At 40.5% G+C, this 15,419-nt stretch overlaps 1 protein-coding gene across 4 annotated transcripts in view; it reads right to left on the bottom strand.

Moving 5' to 3' along the window:
- TBC1D16 (TBC1 domain family member 16) overlaps positions 1-15,419 on the bottom strand; it is an 80,420-nt gene that overhangs the window by 53,828 nt on the left and 11,173 nt on the right. For 3 of the 4 annotated variants that reach the window (XM_060252384.1, XM_060252386.1, XM_060252385.1), the window contains exons 2-3: positions 12,363-12,606; positions 3,259-3,868 (exon numbers count right to left, since the gene is read on the bottom strand). In XM_060252384.1, coding sequence (XP_060108367.1) covers positions 3,259-3,868; positions 12,363-12,543 — 791 coding nt within the window. In that variant the 5' untranslated portion in view covers positions 12,544-12,606. Of the gene's footprint in view, positions 1-3,258; positions 3,869-12,362; positions 12,607-15,419 lie in introns of those variants that run through there. The other variant, XM_060252387.1, reaches the window with a different exon arrangement.

The following is a 15,419-nucleotide window of genomic DNA, read 5'->3' as shown; positions in this document are numbered from 1 at the left end:
GCTCCTCTCCCTCCTGGTCTCCTGGGGAAGGAAGGAAAGAGCCAGAGCTTCCTTTGCCCAGTTCTCTGGATCCCATGGGAGAGATACAACGAAAGCACCTTGAAGACCAATGAGTGCTGATGTTTTAAGCATGTTTAATTTTTGGTTTTTTTATTTAAAAAAATATTTAATTGTGTTTGTCTGTGTCCTTTGTAAAGTTTGTAACTCTGCTACCTAATCTTAAATAGGAACACATACGGTCAGGTCCGACATGGCTCAGCCCAACAAGGTCTCATTTATGTCAGATCTGGCCCTCATAACAAATGAGTTCAACATCCCTGTATCTAGCTGTATCTGAAAGCTCATGCCCTGCCACTGATTTTGTTAGTCATTAAGGTGCTACCGCATGTGATGTGCCCCTTTGGCAGTGGGTTCCCAGGACAGAGTACTCACTCAGGCACCCATTCTCAGGTCCATTCAGCAGAGGCAAGATGGTTTAGAACATCAGCCATTTATTTGCAAGGAGGCAAGTCCAACAACTAACATCTTCAGCAAAACATACAAAACTGGAAACTGAAACAAGAGCTCCATCTGATAGGACCAAGCCAAATCACACAGATACCAGAGGAGCAGCAGACGGTTCCACTGCATACAAACATGTATAAATAAATATACCACACTGGACTCTTGCTTCCGTCCACTAATAAATGTTGCAAATTGTGCTGTTAGATTTCTCTCCCCCCCACCACCCCGAACTGTTACAACTGGAAAGGGGGATCTCTTCAAGTGTCATGGGACTCTCTCTCTGTGGGTGCTTTCCCACACATACCATAATGCAGTTTCAATCCACTTCAGCAACCATTTGTAAGTGGATTGTGCTATTTAAAAAAAAAACACCAATTGCAAGGTGCATTGAAAAGGGACTGAAAGGCATTATTTACTGTGTGTGAAAGCACACCTCTGCTCTCCCTCTCTCTCTGGCTCTTTCACTCCCCCTCCCTTCCTCCCTCTCTTTGAAGGCATGTGCTTGCACACAAAAATTTATCCTGGAATAAAACATTGCTGGTCTTAAAGGTGTGTGCTCTCTCTCTCCCCCTCCCCAAAGGAGGAGGAGGGGAAGGAGCCTACAGTCAATCCAGGAAAAGGAGGCTTGGCTTTCTTTCTCTCTCTCATGGAAACAGGAAGCTGGAGACAGTTGGGCAAAAACAAGCTGCAATACAGGAAGTAGGAGGGGTGCCAGTTGCTCATGGGATGGATAGGAGCCCTACAGGAGCTGGTTCCATCCCACAGGCCATATGTTTGACATCCCTGCCATAAGCCTTCCTTTTTATTATTCTGGAGATGGCTGCCACCAGGCACTGTGAAGAAATGCTCCCCATGCCCTCCAGAGGTTTGAGATGAGCAAAGCCTCCACTTTGCATTTTAACCATCTCCCCACCCCCCACCCCCCTGCTCTGGGCAGAAAACAGGCTGGGAAGAAGGAAGTCCATCAATGGCTTTTCATGCTCATATCAGCTCACCTTCCTAGAAATGCTAACAGATCTAGTTAGAGACAATGGGATGGCAAAGCTCCCCTCCTTTCTCCCTCTTTTAAGTAGGGAACAGTTTTGGGGAAGCAGACTGCTAGAGAGTCTCCAGGAAAGAGATTCCTAGAGATCTCCAGGAGTGCACATATGCACAATACACTAGGAATTTGCTTTCAGAGTAACCAGACTTGTAACAAAAGTACAGTTTTCTCTTCTACTCAGGAAGCAGATTAGATAATTGCACACACTCATTTACATTCTAGTACTGTCAAAAGTGCAGGGTTAACATACAAAATAGCCATTCCTGTTTTAATTGTTCTCTTTTTAAAGTGAATTTAGCTTTTAATAAATTATTGCTTGCCACTTCAGATGATGAGAAAAGGCAGGTCAGAAGGTTTCAATACAAACAGTCCTATCTAAACAGTATATTCCTTCAGACATCACATTTCTAAACCTTATTTATAGAACAGTAAGTTGCACTGATTTCAACTGGACAGGCTTCCAAGAACATGTTTCAATTGCAACATGCTTTCTAGCAGAACAAACACTACTGATGCAAACCCAATTATTCCACTAAATGCAACTCCTTTAGTGGATACTGTCAGCTACTGAGAAACCAGCACAGAGCACCCAAGATCTCATACCAAAAACTAGAAAACAAGAGAACTTCAATATTTATGTACTATCTTGCAGTATAATTCCACGACCACATGAGGGCACTCTTCCCATCAGCATGAACATGAACAAAGCACAAGTCACAAAAACATGTGCCACTAGATAAAATTTATTGGATAAGTGTCTTCAGCCACACTACTCTGACAAGTACAAGCATTCACCCCACATGAATATCTCAGTCCATTCCAGGAAGGCAGAATGCATGAGAGACAGATTTCAAAGTACAAGACTGCCAAGCCATCATACAGTGGCTCTAAAGGAAAGCAGAGTGAAAATAGGTTAGCTGTTTATGAATATGGTAGCGTAAATGAGAGTGCAGAGTTACTCCAGTCTAAACATACTTATTTTAATAAGCTTAGAATGGAAGAACTCTGCACAGGATTGCGCTGTCACACAGATAGCGGCGCAGTGATTACTTAGCATACTATTTTAGGCAGTGAAAGTTATCTTGGCTACAATATCTAAAAATGGAATGAAACAGCTTTCTATGATGGAATTTGGACAGCCAGGCAACTGGTAATCAGTGACCATCTGAGCTAGCTCAGTTTTTTAGCCTCCAGCTCACACATTTTTGTCTTAGCTCAGGAAGGATGGTCCCAGAGCAAACTAATTTATGCAGTAGCCAAATGCCAGTAGCTCACAAAGTGGAATTTTTGCTCACAAAACTCCACAGTTTAGAGGGACCACTGCTGGTAATTATCCATTACAGGACTCCAATGTCCTACAGCCTCCATAAGCTTCATATTTAACAGATGCCCAGTTGAGGTGAGCCAAGTACATCATGGAAAGTACTGTGTATGGCTCAAGAAGAAGGTTTTGCATCCCAGAAGGACAATAATTTCTAGTGATTTCTGTTAACCCAGAAATATCAGAGGAATTTCACCAGGTTTGTAGCTCATGCGATTCAAACTTCTATCTCTTGAAGCTGCAACAAGACAGATTTAAGGGCATATGAAGGAATTTAATTAAACATCCCCTCCCCCTCCCACAGACAGAGTAGCACAAGGATTTGCTCTAAGATTTCTGTTTTGGTCTCTGCCTCCTTCCGTCCCCCAAGAAACACCAGACCATAACTCACCTGTTTTCATTAACCAGGAACACAGAGCTGACATTTTCCCCAAGTGCTTCGCTTATAGGGGAGAGACAGAATGGAGAAGAGAAGGCATCAGAGTCTGAGTCAAATGTGCTGTCCCTGCTAACATCATCAGCAGACAATTCCAAAGAGCCCTCATCCTCCCCAGTCTCCAGAGGGCCCTCCAGCCCTTCCTCCAATGCCTCCAACCGGTTCTGCTTGTCCTGAGAACTGATTGTCGATAAGATTCCTGAGTCACTGTGGGCAGGCTGTGCAGGGCTGTTGATGCTGTCTGTTGCCAAGCAACCCTGGGGCAGCTTCTCCCCTTCTTCTGAAGGAGACCTGATATCCTTAACCAGCTGTGACACGGTCAAGATGTCCTCCTCTTCTTTCAGGGTCACAGCTTGCTTCTGTTCAGAAGAAGACTGCATAGGGGGGCCAAAACCCTGAGTATGGCGGTTACGCTTGCGGGGAGCCTTATGGACTGGTGAGCTCTCTGGTGTGATGTAGCGAAGGGCCTCCTCGTCTTGTCTCTGGATGCGAGAATTTGGGACCCAAGCCAGGATAAGCGTGGTTCCAAGCAACTCATCTTTCTCCATGTACAGGCACAAGTAGCCTGTAAAAGAACACAGTGACTAGGGTTACAGCCAAGCAGCAGCATTACAGACGAAAGAAGTTCTTGATTACCTAGCACCCCAACTTCCTGCTAGCACTCTGGATTTTCCTTTCTAATGTTCACTCGTTGCTCTACCAGCTTCCTGCACAGCTTCCTCTATTTTAATCCCCGTCTCCCAAAATCTAAGACAGAGGAACAACAGATGCATTCATTCAGCCACTGTCAGGTTGCTGACCATGTCTTGAGGGTAATTCCCAATGTCCAATTTTTAGCACAGAAACTTAGTTTAAAGGCCACCTTGGGAGTGCCTACAGACAGCAATTAAACTTCAGTGGTATCTTGCAGATTCCACACCATCTTCATGTCAACTGGAGCATCATAACTGGAGATTGATCAGTCAAAACATACAGAGAAAGATGCCACTGTTGATCAATCATTATGCCTATGTTGTTCCAACACTGCTTTGTTAGACTGTAGTTGCATTTGGGGAGTTTAAGGACTTCTGGCCCATCACTGTACAGGCAAATAAAGCTATTTATAAAACTGAACCCACATCTCCAGCAAGATTCCTAAGTTGGTTACCTGCAAGTCAGCTTTGCAAACAGACAAAACTTATTATCGATTCACCAGAGACAGTAGCTTTGCCTGAACTTTTGTTCATGGGAGTACATTTCTGCATTGTGTTCTTGAGCATAAACTCAATGTTTTAGACCTAAATGGACCACGGCAGCATCCTTTGACCACTTTACATATAGGTTACATGTAAAGGGAATCATTCAAGGTGATGACGTCTTCTTGAAAACCAAGATGAACTGTACCTTGCTGACTCACAACACAAAGAAGTAGTGGCAGTCTGGGCCGTAAGCAATAAGAATGCTGGCCAAGGGACTGCACAACTTCCCATTCAAACTGTGAAACAAAAAAAGCATTGAAAATAATTGCTCAAAAGCAAGAAAGAATGTTCACCAAAAGCTAAACAGGAAATTATCTCTGCGAACAAAAAGCAAAACAATATTTGAAACCAGGGCTTTCTTGGTAGAAAAAGCCCAACAGGAATTAATTTGCTACACCCCATGACATCACCATTGTTTAACACAGGGCTTTTTGTGTAGAAAAGGCCCAGCAGAAACTCATTTGCATATTAGCCCACACCCCCTGACACCAAGCCAGTCGGAACTGCATTCCTGTGCGTTCTTGCTCAAAAAAAGCCGTTTGAAACATTTGCATCATTAGTCTTGTTTCAAATGAGTTAGCTTGTGAACCAATGAAACCCAAAAGCAACCTGTCAGCTAAGGAATCCTCTCAGCAAACCTTGCTAAGCCCTTACAAATCCATAAATTTCAGCTTAATCCAACAGAGAACAGCCAGGCTTCTTTCAGGAGTGGGATACAATGATTTTATCAACCAGTGCTGGAAGGTCTGCCCTGACTGCTCATTTGTTTCCCAGCACAATTAAATGTGTTCATACTTACCTTTAAAGCCCTAAACAGTGGGGAGGGGGCAGGGTACTCGAATGCCAGCCCCCTCCCATACTATACAGCCTGTCAGCCAACATCTTACAAACCCTGACATGATACAGGTGGCTAATAGAGACAGTGCTTTTTCAGTAGTGGCACCTCAACTATGGAATGTCCTTCACCTTGAGGTTTGCCTGGCACTGGTATTGCTTTATTTTAGGCACCAGGCCAAAATATTTCTCTTTACCCAGGGTTTCACCAGAGGAGCTGATCTTTTAAGCATCACTTTATAGTCTGTTTTTAGCCTGAATTTTTTAAAAGTAATTTGTAATTCAGCAATTTCCCTCTTCATTCTGTTCTTGAAGTTCCTTTGCATTAAAACAGCAATGAAAAGGAACTTCAAGAACAGAATGGAGAGGGAAATTGCTGAATTACAAATTGTTATGAAACTTGGAACATACACCTCCCCAGGACTGAACAGGGATATTGGGTATTTTTATCTCATTACATATGCTAAACCTGCTTTCACCAAGTATAGCTATATAGCCACAGTATTCCAATGTATTTCTCTTTTAGAATAGTGTATCAAAATAATGTTTTTTTGTATTGACATACTCAAATAAGGGATATTGGCTGTTAATCTCATTACATATGCTAAACACATCTTCCACTATATTTTAATATATTTTTTTTCTAATGGCAAACTAGAATGATGCTTATATGTATGTCGCATGTTAAAAGGTAAATTAGTTGGATGGGAAAAACCTCTGAAAAATAAATGTCCTCATTTTAGCCCAGGCTTGCTAGCAATATAGTAATTAACAGACATTCTCACATTCTGACATATTACTGTTTTATTGCTTTCCCATGCAAATACTATCCAAACCAAATGTTCTCTCAATTTGTAAATTTCACTATTCTGCCATTGGTTTGTAACCTTTGTACCACTTTGCATTCCAAACCACTACCCACCAGCTTTATGTAGCTCTGCTCACTGTAACTCATTCCTTGTCTAAAGAAGTATGCATGCATACAAAAGATTACATTCTGAATAAAACTTTGTAGGTCTTAAAGGTGCTACTGGACTCCTAGAATCACAGAATCATAGTTGGAAGGGATCTCCAGGGTCATCTAGTCCAACCCACTGCACAATGCAGGAAACTCACAAATACCTCCCTCACAAATACCTCCTACTTTGTTCTACTGCTTCAGACTAACACAGCTGCCCACCTAGATTTATCTATATTGGGCTACTAACATTTCCAGACAGTTTTCAAAGGCACATAAAGCATACTGCAGTAATCTAACCTGGATATAACCTGAGGAGAAGCAGCCAAAACTGACGAAAGGCACTATCTGCCATGGAGGAGACCTGAGCCTCCAGTCACTGGCCAGGAACTAGAAGCACTTCCAAGCTACAAACCTATCTCTTTAAAAAAATTGATACAATCCAAAAAATTTACAAATACCTCCCTCACAAATACCTCCTACTTTGTTCTACTGCTTCAGACTAACACAGCTGCCCACCTAGATTTATCTATATTGGGCTACTAACATTTCCAGACAGTTTTCAAAGGCACATAAAGCATACTGCAGTAATCTAACCTGGATATAACCTGAGGAGAAGCAGCCAAAACTGACGAAAGGCACTATCTGCCATGGAGGAGACCTGAGCCTCCAGTCACTGGCCAGGAACTAGAAGCACTTCCAAGCTACAAACCTATCTCTTTAAAAAAATTGATACAATCCAAAAAAATTACATAATATGTTGATTAATATCACTTATTAACAAAAGAAACATTAAGAATCACCATATTAATCATACAAACAAATTGTATCCTTGTCTCCATAGTTATTATATAAACACAACAAATGTTAATTATCCTCTATTAATAACATTTTGTTACGCTACCTTAACTTTCAATGTAATGCTAGGAAAAAATGACTGGAAACTTGTGGAGAATTTTCTAGATTGCTTTGGTCTTCTGCTTCTCTTCCAATAAAAGGAAGCATTTCTCTAACGTTTGATTGATGTACTGTAATTTCAACTTTTACTATATTAAATGTTAATCTATTTTAAATAAAATAATCCCATAACTTGATACCGTAATTGCACAGTTGGGGGTTCACTTTCCTTCCATTTCAAAGCTATGGTTTTTTGCAACTGTAAACATAATCAATAATAATTCTTTTCTAATCTTAGGAATTTTATAATCCTTCCATAAATTAAGAACAATTACTTTAGGAGTAATCAGTATTGAGTAACCCATTATTTGTAACATTTCCAATAAAATTTGAGTCCAAAATTTGTTGATTACTTGACAGCACCAGCAGTTATGCATACAGGTTTCCTTTTCTCCACAGCACTTCCAGCACTGTAGTGACAAATTTCACATGGAATGTGATAGTTGAGTAGGGGTTAAATATCACAGAGAAATGACCTTATATGTCTGTCATTTGTATGTTTGATTTAAACATATAGACTGCTGAGTTTCATATTTGTAACTATTGGCCCTCTGTTGCATCATGATTTATGTCAATGTGCCAGGCTGTTTGGTAGTGTAATAACATGCTAGTTTGAGAACCAAAAAGCATCACGTGAATTTTAGATATCATTCCCTTGATAGGTGTTGAATCATAATACAAAATGTTATCGTATTCAATTGATAATATACAGATATAAGGATTTAATTTATAATTATTAATCAAATCATTTACTTCAAAATATTCAAACCATGGTAAATTTAACGTCCTGTTCACATTCCAACTTCAGTTTTTCTATCAGTTGACCCTTTCAAGTAATATCTATTAAGCAAGTCAAATTTGAATTTTTCCAATGATAAACATTTTTGTTTTGTTTTTCTAGGTGGAAGCCATTTTTGGTCAGTAAAGGCAATTAACAATGAAGTTGGAAGTCACAGAAATTTGCAGTTTCTATTCCAAACTTTCAAGGTAGCTTCTAAAAAAGGGTTTGAATAAATTTGTGTATAGTGTTTCTTGAAATCATATCATATTATTTCTTTAAAAAGATGGAGAGAAAGACTACTTTTCTTAAAAACTTTCCACTCTGCATGATAAGTTTCTCTGTACTATTTCACAAGGCTGGATAATATTACTGCTGCATCATAATATAAACATATGGCCGGTACAGCTAGCCCTCCTTCCTTAGGCAGCCTATGAATTGTGTCAAAGCTTAATCTACGTTTTTTGAATTGCCAAATAAAGTTATTGAGGTCTCTGCCATTTTTGCAACAGTTATTGGTATGCTAATAGGGATGGCCCTTATATAAAATTTAACTTTTGGCAAAACAAGGGATTTGGTTACACTGACTCTATCACTGATTTTTTTTATCCCATTGAGTTAGAAATTCTTTGTTTTCATTTCCACATGATTGACTTTTAGTAGTTCTTTAAGATTTAAGGTAACCTTAATCCCAAATATTTCCATGTTTTTACCCAATTAAAACAGTATTTATTCTTGATAAATGATTTATAATTTTCTGACACATTAATAGGATACAATAAAGTTTTAACGGGATTAATTCTAAGGCCTACTACCAAACTAAATTCTGCTTAATAAGAAGTAATCACAGGAAGGGAAGATTTACAGTTACTTAAACCATATTGTCTGCAAATAAGCTTATCTTAACATGTTTTCCATTAATTATTATTCCTGGATTAAATGGTTCATCCCTATCACATTAGCTAGTGGTTCAACCACAACTGCAAACAATAAAGGTGAAAGCAGCCACCTTTGACATGTGCCCCTTGACATATAGATATTCTGGGAGTTTGCTCCATTTATTCTTAATGTGGCCACTAGTAAAGAATAAAGTGAGTCAATAACATTTCTAAATTTATTGCCAAATTGCATAGCCTGCAGCAATGTTTGCAGATATTTTTACTCCACCCTGTCAAATGCTTTTTCAACATCAACAGATAATATGAATACATTTTCAATTATCATAACTTACAAAAATTATAACCTTGAGAGACTTCCTAATATCTGTCATATCTCACTGAAGGATAAACTCTATTTGCTCTTAAGAAATACAGTCTCTGATTATCCTATTCAGTCTTTGAGTTAAAATATTAGTAAATAATTTGTTATAATCATGATTCAATAAAGATATCAGGCAATATAATTTAGAGTCAGTGGAATCTCTATCTTCCTTAGGCAGCACTATGATTTTGGCCATTCTCCATGATTGAGGGAGCAAACCTTTTCAAGGCTAAATTTTAAAGATCCAACAAAGGAGAAGACAAAGTAGAACTAAAATATTTATAAAATTCAGAAGTAAAACCATCTGTTCCTGGGGGTTTATTATTTTTTGTAGATTTAATAATTTCTCCTAATTTCCTTTCATCTATTGGCTGTTTTAAAAATTGTTGACGGGGCTCATCTAAGAGATTTTTTTAGATTTAAGAAATTTATTAATGAATTTGATGGGAGGATCATTTGATTATATAGCTCTGAATAAATTTTGAAAATATTTAAAATTGATCTATATGTATGTAGAAATTCCTTCAGAATCCCTTATTCCAGTGGTCCCCAACCTATTTGGCACCAGGGACCGGCAGGGTGGGGGAAACGCTGGGTGGGGGGACTGAATTTGGCCTCCCCCCATGCTGCACAGCCATACCGCCTCCTCCTCCTCCTGCGTCGCCTCCTCCTCCCTCCGTGTTTATTATGTTAAGCAAGGGGAAGTGTCTTCCCGGCTCTTTAAAAGCTCACCTCCCCCCCCCCTGCAGCAGGAGTGGTGAGCAATCTGCTAAACAAGCTGCACTGCCTTTGCCTCTGGAGGCTTTTAAAAGCCGGGAAGGCGCTTTCCCCAGCTTCATCTAATAAACACAGAGGGAGGAGGCGGCGATGCAGGAGGGGGAGGAGGCGGCACGGGGGAGGCAGGAGGCTGTGGAGTACCGCGGGGGGGGGGGAGCTTGGCTGGCAGCCCAGTTGCTGATGGGCCACGGACCGGTACCGGTCCGGGGCCCGGTGGTTGGGGACCACTGCCTTATTCCCTTTACCCCAAACTCTGAAGCTCTTTTCTTAACATTCCAGGCTAGCGGGTGCAATGATGTTGAACTTTTATACCAATGCCATTGTTTTAAGTATAACAAATTTTGTTATATATTTTATTAACCTTGAGCACTTCCAATTTTTTCCTTTCTTCTAGAAGTTGCTTATAGATTTTGGGGAAACCTGTCTTTTCATGGGAAGTGTAACCACTTCCAGGACTCCTCTGTTCTTGAGCAGCTTTGTCACTGATCAGTGTTGTCTGGACTGAGCTTCAATTTATTACCCCTAATCCATCCTATTACCTTCTGTAGGTGCTTGTTCACTCATCTGACATTACAGGGGAAGTTTTTGTGCTGCTGACACACATCTTGCCATTAAAAGCACACGTGATGCTAAGTCATCACATTAAACATTTCTCTGTCTCCTGCAACAGACCACCAATTAACTACCACAAGAAGCAGAGAAGAAGCACTGACAGGGGTGTCACATCATACATTCCTCCCCACAACTAGACAATGATGGGGAGATGAGGGTTGCTGGCAACTGCACTTCTCCCACTGAATCTAGTTAGACCCTGACGCATTTGAGGGTTCCCTTGACTTCTTTACAAAAGTCAATGTTGTTCAATCACTGGCAAATACTGACATGACCCTTACTTCTAAGTAACACATGGAAGGCAACAATCAAAAGTGAACAGTCAGGTCTATGATCCAAATATGGAAGGGAAAAGAGAACACACATGGAACTTTGGTGCAGCCTTTAAATGTACTGGGTATCTCAAGGATAGAGCAAACAAACAAAATATCAACTGCTAACAGCTGTTGGACACCATAGATGCCCTGCTGGTATGCCAGGTGGCCTGATTCTGAGATTCTCTAGCTCCAGTCAAGGCTTTCACTACTGTACACACAGGCCTACAAGCAGCTGCCGCTATCATCTTGAAAACTTGTGCTGCGTTATGAAAGAAGACTATCAGCTAGGCAGCATCTTTTCCCGAAACAGGGCAAAGGTGCTCCCCCTTGAGCAGCTGATGCAGACAGGCTTTATTAAAAAGGGGTGGGGGGGAAGCTTTGAAGTAGCATGCACATTGCCATCTGACACACAGGTGCTCAATATTAAAAGTAGTGGAACAGAAAGAAGAATCAAGAAGAAGATATTGGATTTCTATCCCGCCCTCCACTCCAAAGAGTCTCAGAGCGGCTCACAATCTCCTTTACCTTCCTCCCCCACAACAGACACCCTGTGAGGTGGGTGGGGCTGGAGAGGGCTCTCACAGCAGCTGCCCTTTCAAGGACAACCTCTGCCAGAGCTATGGCTGACCCAAGGCCATGCTAGCAGGTGCAAGTGGAGGAGTGGGGAATCAAACCCGGTTCTCCCAGATAAGAGTCTGCACACTTAACCACTACACCAAACTGGCTCTCAACACTGGCAACTTTGAACCTTGGCTGGAAGATTATCAGTACACAAACGAGAGCTGCTGGCATTCATGGCTAACTACTATTTGAGATCATGCAATAAACCACAGGCGGCCTAACTGTGGCTTGGGAGCCACAGGTGGTTCATCAACACATATTGTGTGGCTCTCAAATCCCCCACTGCACCGCTGGTCAGCTGGGTAAAGTAATTTCTCTCTTTAAATCATTCCTCCAAGCCAAGCCAGCCAGCAGCTTGGAGAATGCATGCGAAGTTAAAGTTGCTTTCTTTCCACCTCCCTCCCCCTTTCTGTCTTCCTTCCTTTCTGTATTGCGGCTCTCAAAAATTTGACACTCATGTCTTGCAACTCTCAAACATCTGACATTTATTCTACGTGACTCTTACATTAAGCAAGTTTGGCCACCCTGCTATAAACCCTGGCATATACTTGGACACGCTGGTAGGGCATGTTGGGAAGTAAAACTTAGCCACCACACTTCCACTGTCCCTCCTGTACAACAAGTTTCCAACAAAAGAGAACCTGAGTTGGGAACTCAAACAGGTTAACCTATACACATAACATGGAACTTTCCCAAGCCTGTCTTACCTGGGTGGTGTTCCACGATGCCTTGAAGCATCTCAGGTGGGTGGACACAGACATTGTTCTTGGAGTAAATAATCTCCCCATCCAAGATGGAAGATGAACCACCACCACCGCTACTGACATTTAAGGTCAGGAGGTCAGAGGCTTTTGAAGAGGCACGTCGGAGGAGTCTTCCCAGAGACATTGCCAAAAGAGTGTTTCCATTCTCTGTCAACTTCAAGCAAGCACCTAATACAGACAGTAAGGTCTGCCCAAGGAGAAGAGAGAGGGAATCAGAATGAATACAAGAGACATGCTTTCTGCTTCCAACCAAAACAAAAACTGAACAAAAGGTTGTCTAAGAAGTTGTCCCAAGCCTCATGAAGTTGGGTTTTTAAAAAAAAAAAAAAATCTATGAGAGGATTAATAAAACTTGTGAAGGGAACCAAAACAGAAGACTGAGCTTTTCTGCTAGGCTTTTGAATGACACTACAAGAAACACAAAACATAGCTGTCGTATGTATAGGCTACCCTACTTTTACTTATGAATTTCACAAAAATAGACAGTAAGAAACAATTTTCAACAGAACTCATTATTGTTTAGTCATACAATATACAATAAACTAGTATATACAATTAACTCATTGTTTAGTCATACAGCATACAATTAACGTTACAAAAATAGATGTGTTTTGTGTTGCCACTTCATCAATATTGTTAATGTTGTCTTCTTGTTGAGCTGTGTGTAGTGAAGGAGTAAGCCAATATCTTTTTTTGAAAAACATGTGCGAAGCCTTCCATCTCATTGCTGGCCAAAACACTCTCCATGAAGGAAACACCTTAAAAATACAGATAACAATGTTCTGGTTTGAATTCATCCCAGGGTCCTTAAAATGCACCATATTAATGTAATAACAAACTTTACCAGAGCATTGTTATCTGTATTTTTAAGGTGGTTCCTTCATGGAGAGTGTTCTGGCCAGCAATGAGATAGAAGGCTTCGCACATATTTTTTTTAAAAAGATACTGGCTTACTCCTTCACTACACACAGCTAAACAAGAAGAAGACATTAATAATACTGATGAAGCGGCAACACGAAATGCGTCTATTATTGTAAGTAGTTAATTGTATGCTATATGATTAAACGACGAGTTCTGTTGAAAATTTTCTTACTGTCTATTTTTGTGAAATTCATAAGTAAAAGTATGGTAGCCTATACATATGACAGTTCTGTTTTGTGTTTCTTGTAGTGTATTTCAACTATGATCCCATAATTGTTTTTTTTAGGCTTTTGAATGAGGCAGCAGGCATCATTGATCCATTTATTTCAGTTTGGTGTAGTGGTTAAGTGTGCGGACTCTTATCTGGGAGAACCGGGTTTGGGTCCCCACTTCTCTACTTGCACCTGCTAGCATGGCCTTGGGTCAGCCATAGCTCTGGCAGAGGTTGTCCTTGAAAGGGCAGCTGCTGGGAGAGCCCTCTCCAGCCCCACCCACCTCACAGGGTGTCTGTTGTGGGGGAGGAAGGGAAAGGAGATTGTGAGCCGCTCTGAGACTCTTCGGAGTGGAGGGCGGAATATAAATCCAATATCTTCTTCTTCTTCTTCTTATTCATCAGGCCCCTCCTGTCTCTTTCTCTGAAAATCAGCATGCATGTAGACTTGCTCCCTCAAGACTTGAAGATAAGTTATACCTTACTGGATCAATTAAAACATATTATATTAATTTTAGTCAGCCATCTCTGTATAATTAGATTATGGTTTTAAACGATCGTTTTTAAATTTGCTTATATGTATATTTTATTTGTTATGATTATGTTGTCCCCTGCCCTGAGTCCATTCATGGGAAGGGCACGCTAATAATCAAATAAATCAAAACAAATCAAACGAAAAAGAAAAAAAAACATACATCACTGTACACTCCATGGACCTCCCTCACTCCATGCATCTTAGTTATACCACAATACATCAGTTAGTCTTGCCACAAGATTTTTAGGAGCACTCAGACATCACAATCAACCCTGGTTATGCAAACCCTGGTTAAGTTATGACATCTCAATGAACATGGTTCAACAAACCAGAATCCATTGGTTGACACTAAACTGACATTTCAAATTGGAGTTCATAGCTGACCAGTTAATCACAATAAGTACTTATTGAGGATACTGCAGTGTACAAATTTAGGAACTACTGTTTATTATGTACAGTCACCACTTGCAGCCACTGGCTATATTAACAGCAATACAGGAAAGATGTTCTCCATGACTGAAGACAAAGAAAGGCAAGAAACAGATAGCCTACATAAACTTCATCCTGTAAGACAACAAGAATTTGTAGCACAAACCACAGAACATAACCTTTGCTGCGACAGACAAGCACAACTGCCCCTTTGGGAAACTGTCATTTGGGTTTCCTGCTTTTTCATTCAAATGTATTAAACAAATGGTATTTGCATCTTCATACAATGTTGGGTTTTAAGCAGACTCTTTAGTGTCACCTCAGAAATTTTTTCCTCAATAAAATAAAGGCCCAGAAGATTTCAGGAAAAACTCTTGCCCAATAAGGAAGAAGTGCACACAATGAATTTCTGCAGGAACTACCACATTTTGAATCCAATAACTTTAGATGAAATTCAAGTAAGGAGAAAAGGGTAAAGGCTTGGCTCAAAATACATTATACTGGGTACAGGAAAAGAAATGACCCCTCCCCACCTACTTTTTGTTTCCCTTCTATCAAAACTGAATTAAGTCATGAAAGACCTCTTAAATACTACAAAATACAGAACATCAAGTATTTGACCAGAGAAGTGGTCTGGAACTCTGTCAAGCCCACTGGTTCCTGATACAAGACAGAATTTTTTTTTGTACACGCAGCCTTCTGAAATGGCCTGATCGTTCTTCTACGACCAGCAGCATCAGATACAAACTAGCCCCTGTTCTATCAGAAGATCAATTTGCTTCCTTCTTAAAGCCTCCTTCAGACACAGCTGTTCTTTTATATTCAGGAACAAATTGTTCAATGCTATACCCCCCCCCCCCCAAAAAAAAAAAGGCCAGGACAGTCTAACCTGACCTGATTTCTA

This window comes from Heteronotia binoei, chromosome 13 (genome assembly GCF_032191835.1).
Source record: "Heteronotia binoei isolate CCM8104 ecotype False Entrance Well chromosome 13, APGP_CSIRO_Hbin_v1, whole genome shotgun sequence".
NCBI classification, from domain to species: Eukaryota; Metazoa; Chordata; class Lepidosauria; order Squamata; family Gekkonidae; genus Heteronotia; species Heteronotia binoei.
Note: the sequence above shows the minus strand (reverse complement) of the source record. Positions and strands in the feature narration are given on the sequence as shown.